The 9,145-nt window shown below is 60.8% G+C and overlaps 1 protein-coding gene across 1 annotated transcript; it reads left to right on the plus strand.

Annotated features, from left to right (window-relative positions):
* Window positions 1-2,236: 2,236 nt before the first annotated feature.
* ASPHD2 (aspartate beta-hydroxylase domain containing 2) lies at window positions 2,237-8,661 on the plus strand. Its single transcript, XM_085238175.1, has 4 exons — window positions 2,237-2,415; window positions 4,422-5,414; window positions 6,686-6,799; window positions 7,441-8,661. Exons 2-4 carry the CDS (start codon window positions 4,607-4,609, stop codon window positions 7,548-7,550), a joined length of 1,032 nt encoding a protein of 343 aa, XP_085094301.1. The 5' UTR covers window positions 2,237-2,415; window positions 4,422-4,606; the 3' UTR covers window positions 7,551-8,661.
* Window positions 8,662-9,145: the final 484 nt, after the last annotated feature.

The raw sequence follows: 9,145 nt of genomic DNA on the forward strand, positions 1-9,145 counted from the left end.
GCGCTCGGAGCTGCCGAAAGGCAGTGGCGTGGCCTCGTTGTGCTGTAGCAATGGGAGTGGGTTGGGGCTGGGCACAGCGCTCACCTTGTTGCATGGTGATGATGCCCCAGGGGCCGGATCCTGCTCTGGTGCAGCACTGCATTGTCACCAGCAGCCTGTGTCCAAGCGACAGAGTGGTGATGGCTCCCTGCAGGGACAAGCTCTGAGCCATAAGGCCATGTGTGGCCACTCTGTCATAGCCCAGTTGGCTGGCAGCACCCGTGGGACCCCCTGAAACCTCTGCCTTGGTACTCCTGGAACCCTTCTGAAACCCTCTTTGGACCTCTGGGAATCCTGGGACCTTGCTGAGACCCTTCCTGGGATCCCAATGGGGCCTCTGGGAAAGTTAAGACTCCCCTGGGACCCCTCCTTGAGACTTCTGGTACCCTGCAGGGACCTTCCTTGGACTACCAGTACCCTTCGGACCTTGCTGAGACCCCTCCTGGGATCCTTGTGGGACCTCTGAGGATGCTGGGACCTTCCTTGGACCCCTTCTGGGACCCCTAGGACCCTGCCGGGATCTTCCTTGGACTACCAGGACCCCTGGGACCTTGCTGAGGCCCCTTCTGGGATCCCACTGGGACATCTGGGAAAGCTGGGACCCCCGTGGGACTCTTCCTTGAGACTCCTGGAACCCTGCAGGGACCTTCCTTGAACTTCTAGGACCTCTGAGACCTTGCTGAGACCCCCTCTGGGAGCCCGATGGGAACCTGCTGAGTCCTCTAGGAATGCTGGGACTCCCCATGGGCTCCCGCTGGGCGATGTGCAGAAGGGCAGGGGGAGCAGCTGCCTGGGTTCTCTGGCAGGGGAGGGGGACGGAGACAGATGATACCCTGTGCTGAGGGATCTGAGCCCTCCCATGCATCCATGCAGCTCCACACGCAGTCCAATGACATCACCACATGCTCTGAAAAACGCTCTTTTAAAAAAGGTGATGATGTGCCACAAGCTAATAGCTTCATTTAGTAGCTGTCAGGCTAATGCACGGAAGGGTGAAGGAGCCAAAGCTCTGATGCAGAGCACTCCCCGGGGTGGAAGCTTGGGTTATTTTTGGACAGAGATGGCAAGAGAATGAAAATGAAGGGGAAAAAAAAAAAAAGAAAAAAAAAAAACAACAGAAAAAGAACCTCGATGGTGCTGCTTCTCCTCAATGACGTAAAGCAGGAGCCAATCTCTGGCCTTCTGCTGTATGCCACGGCTCGAGCTCCGTCTGGGCGCAGCAGCTGTGCCCTCCCCAGCATCCCTCTGTACAGAGGATGCTCCTAGAGCAGGCAGGCTTCCACGTGGCCATCCCGTGGGCCGGGGCCTTCCCAGAGCACTGGGTATGTTCTCAGCAGGAGCTGAGAGGGTTGGGGCAGCAGGCCGTCCCCTCCTCTCCCCCCTCTCAGAGCTCTCCTAGCTGGGGGAAATCTCCCTCACAAACTGGTTGCAGCACGAAGAGGAGGTGGGGAGGAAAACGGCAAGCAAGCAGGAAGCGGAAAGTCTTAAGACAAACTGTTTCTCCCCCAACACTTAAGAGTCTGTAAGGGACACCTCCGATGTCCTCCTCTACAGCCGACCCGCAGAGCTACTCTCTTCCATAGGGCTAAAGTGTGGAAACGTTCAAGTTCCGTTTAGGAAAGGAACTTTTGGGGAGGAGCTGCGCCGACCCGCTCGGGCTGGATGGAGCAGCTTAAAGGCGTGCTCCGCTGGGCAGCACCGACAGCGGTCCCGTTGTCACTTACAGTTAGGAGGAGGGACGCTCCTAACCGCAGGGGCAGAGCTGGCTGTGAGCCCCGAGGACCGCGCACCCCCCCGGGCCCCGTGTCCCCAGTGTGCCGCAACCCAGCACCCCCTGCACCCCAGGCTGCCCACATCCCGGACACCCACATCTTCGGGGAGCAGCGGCTCCTGCGGCTCGCCTGACGCCTCCCCAGCGTCCCCAGCGTCCCCGGCATTCCCTCCACCCGAGATGCCCACATCCCTGGAGCTTCACACCGCTGCATCTCCGAGCGCCTGCCCTTCTGCGGTGCATGCACGATCCCTGGGGCCGGGACCCCCATCCGTTCCCCGCATCCTGACTGCTGCAGCCCCGTCCCCTCGGAACGGCCCCCATCTCCGCCTGCCGCAGCCCCGCCGCTCCCGGTGGCGCGGTGCGGGGGTTGCGGTGCGGGAGCGCGGGGGCGCGGCGAGGGGCGGGGGCGGCCGCAGCGGAGGGCGGGGCCGGGCGGGCGGTGCGTGGCCCGGGGCCCGCAGGCTGTGCCGCCCGGCGCGGTGCCGGCGGGGGCGGCGCGGGCCCCTCCTGCCCGGGCTGCTGGGAGTTGTGGTCCGAGGAGGCGGCGAACGAAGCGGAGCGGAGCGGCGGCCCCGCACGTCCCCGCACCGCAGGAGCAGCAGGTCGGTGCCGCCGCATCCAGCGCGGGGCGGGCGGGGCCGGGCGCTGCGGGGCCGGGATGCGGGGCCGTTCGGCGCGGGGGATGCAGCCGTGCCCGGGGCTCCACGGCGGGTGACACCGCGGGGACGGGTGCCGCCGACGTGACACGGGCGCGCTGCAGCGGGCGATGCCAATTGGGGTGACACCGTGGCAGCGAGCGGCACCGTTGGGGTGGCACCGCGCTGCCTGGCCGCGCTCCAGCTCCGTAGTAGCAGCCCACGGCCGGCCTCGCCCCGGCACTCGCGTGCCCGCAGAGCAGAGCGCGATGCCGCCGAGCAGAGGCCATCCCCGCCGCTCAGCCTGGCTGCTGGGGCACGCGATGTGGGGATCCCGGCCCACAGCCGCCTCTTTCCGGAGCTGCCGGTGCCCTGCGAAGCTGTCAGGATGTAACTTGGTGCTGCATCGGAGCCTCTCTGCTTCATTACGTAACGCCGCTGCTGCCTGGCACGGAGCTCGCCTCCACGTCCTGCACAACTTCGGGGCACCGGGGAATTGATGGGCGCTATTCGGGACCGACTGCCGTTTGTTATCAGCTGACGATGCGTGGATCTCAGGCTGTGGTCGCTCTATGCTAAAGCTGAGTGCGGTGGAGCAGGGCATGCCTGGGTGCCCCTTGGGTTGGGGCACTGCTCTACCACACACCAGCACAGCCGTGGGGTTGCCTGTGTCAGCACGGGAGTGCATCCAACCCCATTTCCAAGCCTTTTCCTGGGAAGTCAGGATGGGTGTCAGTGGTTTTGGTCTCTCATTGCCCTGATGGCTGCCCCATGTGAAGTGCTGCCTGCAGCCCTGGGCCGGCAGAGGGGCTGTGCCTATGGTGCAGGCTCCCAAGGCTGTCAGACTCCTCCAGGCAGCCTCCACAGAAGGTCCCCAATGCCAGTCTCCCTGCTTTGTTCCAGAGCTGGATTGCTGCTTTGAATACCACTGGCATCGTGGGGTCGTGCCACCCTGGGGAACACCCCTGGCATTGGCCCATGGTGATGCTTGGGAGGAGGGGTGTGCTGGGGAAGCTGGAGGGACTCCAGCCAGCGGGGATGGAGGGAAGCTGCCTTGAAATTTCCAGGCAGCTCCAACATGCCACGTGGACTGCAGGCCCCAGGCAGAGGGTGTGGGGAGGTGTGCATGTCCCTCCCATCTGAGCAGAGCTGCCCCTGCCTTTGGGCTGCAGCTGCAGGAAGGCCCCTGCCACTGCTCCACCAGCTGAATCGCATCTCCCTTGCCATCTGTGGGGAAATGCACATAGATTAAGGAGCCGCAGGACCTCAGCAGAGAAAGAAGGGAAAGGCTGGAGAGCTTCCTTGGCTGATAAACCCACCCTGCACCTTCAGGTTGGTGCTCCTACAAAGAGACAGAGAAGCGCTGGGGATGGAATTTGGACTGGGCACAGGGCATGCGTAGCTGCAGGGAGCAGGAGTGTCACCTCATCCCACTCCTGCCCCAAAAGCTCCACCAGGCTGGAGCCTTGCTGGCATCTCTGCTTTGTGCTGCACCTTAGTGAAGCCTGCAGGGACGGGATGTTACGCTGCAATGGATGCGAGCCCATGGGGCTGTCATAGGGAGACTGTGGAGGGTGCTGGCTTCAGTGCTGATCGCAACCCCACTGTCTTTGGAGGGACAGAGTCCTTTGGAAGGAGAGTTGTTTCAGAGCATTTAGATCAAGATGATAAATTGATGAGTAGTGAGATAAGGCTGTTAAGAGCTTGGCCCCTGGCTGACTTATCAGCTGGATTTCAGGCATGATAAGGGACTGACGGAAAGGAGAAATTTGGAGGAAGAGCAAAGGAGGAGGTGGGGCAGTGGGAGCGAGGTGGAGGGATGGCTCTGCTGCTTCCCTTATGGCTGGCATTGAAATTCCTATGGGCGATGCTGCCGGGAGTGAGTGTGGACTTCCTGTGGAACAACCCCAGGCTGTTGGGCCACTATCCTCTACCAACACCCCCATAACACCTCTGGGTTTGTCTCTTCAAAGCCCCCCAGCAACTGCATATCAGGATGAGGTGGGCACGGTGCTGCTGACCCCCGACTCCCAGGAACATGCCGAGCTGGGCCCGGCCGCGGCCCCGCACCCCCATGGCAGTGCTGCATGGAGTGGGTGCCCCTTCAGAGCACCAGGACTGAGCTCCGGGCCCCCCCTGCGCCCTCCACCACCCCACCATGCCTCTGGTGTGGCTGCCGGACTGGAGCTGCTCCCTGGACGGGCTGCGGGATTTCATCGCCGCTGGCATCCAGTCGTTCCGGGACTGCGACGGCGGCGCGCTGCTGGCCGTGGGCTGCCTGCTGCTGCTCTTTGTCTGGTACTGCTACCACGTGGGCCGCGAGCAGCCCCGCGCCTACCCCCCCGTCAACGCGTTGATGCAGGGCGCCGAGGCCAACGGCGTGCAGAACGGCTTCGTCTATTGCCACGCGCCCGAGTGCGCACGCTGCTCGCCCCACGATGGCCTCAACCAGAAGCTCTACCACAACCTGCAGGAGTACGCCAAGCGCTACTCGTGGTCCGGCATGGGCAGGATCCACAAGGGCATCCGTGAGCAGGGCCGCTACCTCAACAGCCGGCCCTCCATCCAGAAGCCGGAGGTGTTCTTCCTGCCCGACCTGCCCACCACCCCCTACTTCTCGCGGGACGCTCAGAAGCACGACGTAGAGGTGCTGGAGCGCAACTTCCAGACCATCCTGTGCGAGTTTGAGAGCCTCTACAAAGCGTTCTCAAACTGCAGCCTCCCGCAAGGATGGAAAATGAACAGCACGCCCAGCGGGGAGTGGTTCACCTTCTACCTGGTGAACCAGGGCATGTGCGTGCCCAGGAACTGCAGGAGATGCCCACGGACGTACCGCTTGCTCGGCAGCCTTCGCACCTGCATTGGCAACAATGTCTTTGGGAACGCTTGCATCTCCGTGCTGAGCCCGGGCACCGTCATCGCCGAGCACTACGGCCCCACCAACATCCGCATCCGCTGCCACCTGGGTGAGTGCCCGGCAGGCGGGCTTTCTGTGGGCTATCCCTGCTCCGGGGCAGCGTGGGGTGTATCCAAGCTGCTCCCATCCACCCCAGGGTTGGTTCTCTCCCCACTGGATGTTGCTGTGAGCCCAGAGCGGGGCCAGGTGCCACCCTGATGCCAGACCCGGGACAGGGCCAGGGCCAGGTGCCGGTGGCTCTGGGTGTCCCCTCGCTGCTCCCAGCTGGGGAGAGCCCGTGCAGCACAGATGGCGGCGGGGGAGGCACCGCACGGGCGCTGCTGGCAAACAGTGAGTGTGGCTGCTCTGCCAGCTCCCTTTGGGTGAGCGCCGGCTGCGGCTGCCTTTGCTTAGAAGCAGGAGATGGTCTCAGAGCTGATCAGAGGGTGCTTCAGAGCAGCCAACCCCAGGGCAGATGCGCTCCGTGGAGGGGCAGAGTACAGAGCAGGCACAGCTCAGCCAGGTCCTAGTTGCAGGTGCAGGCAATGTGGGTCCCTTTTGTCCTGTTCTCCCCCACATCTCACTCCACCTGCTTGCTGGCTGCTACCCTGCAGCCAGGCTGCAGTACTTCCATTGACATCCCCACCTGATCCAGCTCCTGCTGTGCCTACAGAGTGGTTGCATTTGAGCCAAGTCACTTCCAGGTCAGCTGCTCTGCAAAGCAGGACAGCACTCAGCATAGATGAATCTTTCCAGGTGTTTCCCCAGGCTGTTGCTGAGATGAATGCAGGGGCCATGCATAGCACCAGTCCTGCTTCCCCAGGGCTGCCTGCCTGCATCCAGGCCCATCCAGCTGGAGCTACTGCACAGGGAAATGGGTTTGGGTTTTGTAGTCTTTGAAACATACATTAGAAACAACCATCAGCTTTTGTGCTCCTGGCTCTCCTGGGCAGCTGCAGTCCTTGCTATGCTTGCTTGGATTTGGCACAGAACTCCACTCTGCTCATTTGCAGCATTTTTACCATTTGCAGGTCATGGGAGCGCTGCTCCTTTCTGCACCTCAGCTGCATCCTCAGGGCAGATGACTGTTCCAGCTCCAGCAGCTCTAACCCTGCCATGGGTGACATTGCTGCTGCACAAGGTGGTGTTAACAGCCCCCAGAGGCCTCTGCCCTGTGCTGAGCTCAGCATCTGCTGCTCCTGCTCCCTGCAGGGAAGCAGCCCCTTGGCACCCCTTAGTCTCTACTTTGCCCACAGTAAGCGGCATGGAACTCACTGCTCATATTTTGGGACTGCTCCCTGTAGGAACTGACCCACCTCTGTCCTCTGTTTGTGCCCAAAGGTCTGAAGACCCCCAGCAATTGCGAGCTGGTGGTGGGGGGTGAGCCACAGTGCTGGGCTGAGGGTCGCTGCCTGCTCTTTGATGACTCCTTCCTGCACACCGCCTTTCATGAAGGTAAGCACGGGGCTGGGGACTGCAGTCCCATCCTCCCCCAGTTCTACCCCAGCTTCCTCCCTGTTTCCTGGGACTCCAGCCCCAGAACTGCAGGGGCTGCCCCCCCAGCAGACAATTTGCACATCCTGTGGCAGCATAGTGCTGCAGGAGGGTGTAGGGTTGGCTTTGCTGCCTTGGTGCCTGCTGGAGGCTGTTCTGCTTTGCCTCGCCCGCCTTAGCCCCAGTATTAGTTGCCGATGGCATGGAAGAACCAAGCAGAGCTGCTTCATGCAAGGAAGCAGGTGGGAGAACAAAAGCTGTTGCTCCCACATATTCCCTGCTATGGAATTAGGAAATGCAGCTTATTTCAGAGCCACGGGGATGGGGAAGGGCAGAATAGCGCAGCAGCAGCTCCGAGCCACAGCTGCAAGGATGGCACTCAACACCACACCTGCTGCCCTGCTGTATGTGATTGCAAAAAGCAGCACAGGGGCCCTGCAGGGACACCCTGCCCTGTGTACAGGAGGCATAAGGCAGCAATGTACGGGCGGTGCTCACTGGAGCTGTACCGTGCTGGGGCGCACACAGCAACCTCGCCAAGCACATCAGTGCTGCAAGAAGGGCATGGAGCAGTGACTCACCCTCTACCTCATCCCACCCAGGTCCCCCAGAGGAGGGTCCCCGTGTGGTCTTCATGGTGGACCTGTGGCATCCCAACGTGGCAGCTGCCGAGCGCCAGGCACTGGATTTCATCTTTGCCCCAGGACGCTGAGATCACTGCCGCGCTGTCAGGGTGATGGCACCACAGCTCCAGCACCGCCTGTGGACGCTGCCCAGGGCAGGGGCTTCCTCACAGTGCCGGGATCTCCTCCTGTGGGTCTTGTAAATGGAACCTTCGACGTGTATCTGCGGCATCTCTTTCCTTCCATCAAGGCTTCAGGGATTATTTTCCACCATGGCGGCGCGTTGCGTTCCCTCCGTGGTTAGATGCAGTCCCACTCCCATCCGTGTTATGTTGCTCGTGTTTTGCAGTGTTCAAAAGTAGAGTTACAAGGGTGTTTGTTTGAATGTAATAATGTAAAGTTTCCTGTGGTCACCAAAAGGACAACGCTCACATGCCCAAGACAGCAAAGGGGGGGGCGAAGTGCTGCGTTCAGCCTGACCCTGCCCAGCTTGCAGCCCCCGTGCTGACAGATGGATGGACAGACAGAGGGCAGAGGGCTGCAGTGGCACCACAATGGGACAGCACCCCACAGGATGGTACCGTGATGCCCGCTGGCTTGGCTTCCCATTGCCCAGGCAGCACTCCCACCCTGCTGAAGGGATGGTGCACGGCCAGCCCTGCTCTGTAACCTCACCTGAGGCGTTACCAATGCCTAAATGTCCTCCCCCTGCTTTACCTGCAACCCTTGGTTTTCACAAGTCGAAGCCGGGATGCCCGCAGGGGCAGGTGGCAGTTCAGAGGGACTCTGGTTTGCCGCAGAGAGGGCAGAGAGGAGTGGCAGCCAGCCCTCCTGCTGCTGCTCATCCCCATCCCACAGCCAGGGCTGGGATGCAGTGCCCACGCTGCTGAGAGCACAGCAAAGGTTTCCAGGCTCAGCATCACCCTCCTCCCAGCCCTTCCTAGGGATACAACACCACTCGAGAACGATTTCTTTACAGATTTTTCAGATTGCAAGATAAGGCAGAGATTTCAAATACATCCGAGATATTTTTTACACCTGTCTTGTTACAGAATATCTGAAGTGCATGATTTCTACACGCATTGATTATTTGGAAAGAGGCTCTGAGGAAGCAGGCTGGCTTGGTAACTGTCTGACAGTTTGGTAACATTCCTACAGTGGATAAGTAAAGATTATCAATAAACCGTTGTGCTGAAAACAGACCAGACTCTGCCTGCTTGTGTAACTGTTCCAGGGTAAAGCAAAACACAGAGGATCTGGATCCTTTCCTGAGCTGGCCCCAGCAGCTCAGCTCGCTGTAAGGAACAAAGCATTGGAAATAACAGGAGCTGCAGAGTGGGAGGAGGTGATGGGCTGAGGCTGAACCGACATGCAGCGAGTGAGGGCATGGCTTCAGCACAGCCCCAGCCCCCCTGCCCCTGCCATTAGGGAGCACAATGGGCAGCTGCCTGGCAGCTCCCTGCATTGATCCCACCCCTCAGGTCCCTGCTGCCCTGCAAAGCTGGACAGCTGACCCCAGCCCACCATCAGCCACCAGCACTGCCCCTGCCAAGGCAGCACCAGGATCCACCACATAGATCCAGCGCTCTTCAGGCTTGACAGAAGGGCCTTCCAAAAGGAGAATAAATAAATAAATTCCCCAATCCACATTTTGGAAAACATTTGCAGCTGCCTGCAGTGACAC

Source organism: Meleagris gallopavo, chromosome 17 (assembly GCF_905368555.1).
Source record: "Meleagris gallopavo chromosome 17, MGAL_WU_HG_1.1, whole genome shotgun sequence".
NCBI lineage: Eukaryota > Metazoa > Chordata > Aves > Galliformes > Phasianidae > Meleagris > Meleagris gallopavo.

What these genes read in the sequence shown, in the direction of transcription:
- ASPHD2 (XM_085238175.1), top strand. Translation starts at nt 4,607, where the DNA reads ATGCCTCTGGTGTGGCTGCCGGACTGGAGCTGCTCCCTGGACGGGCTG. An exon ending in CCGCATCCGCTGCCACCTGG is followed by an intron (nt 5,415 to 6,685) that starts GTGAGTGCCCGG and finishes TTGTGCCCAAAG; the next exon opens with GTCTGAAGACCCCCAGCAAT. An exon ending in GCACACCGCCTTTCATGAAG is followed by an intron (nt 6,800 to 7,440) that starts GTAAGCACGGGG and finishes CATCCCACCCAG; the next exon opens with GTCCCCCAGAGGAGGGTCCC.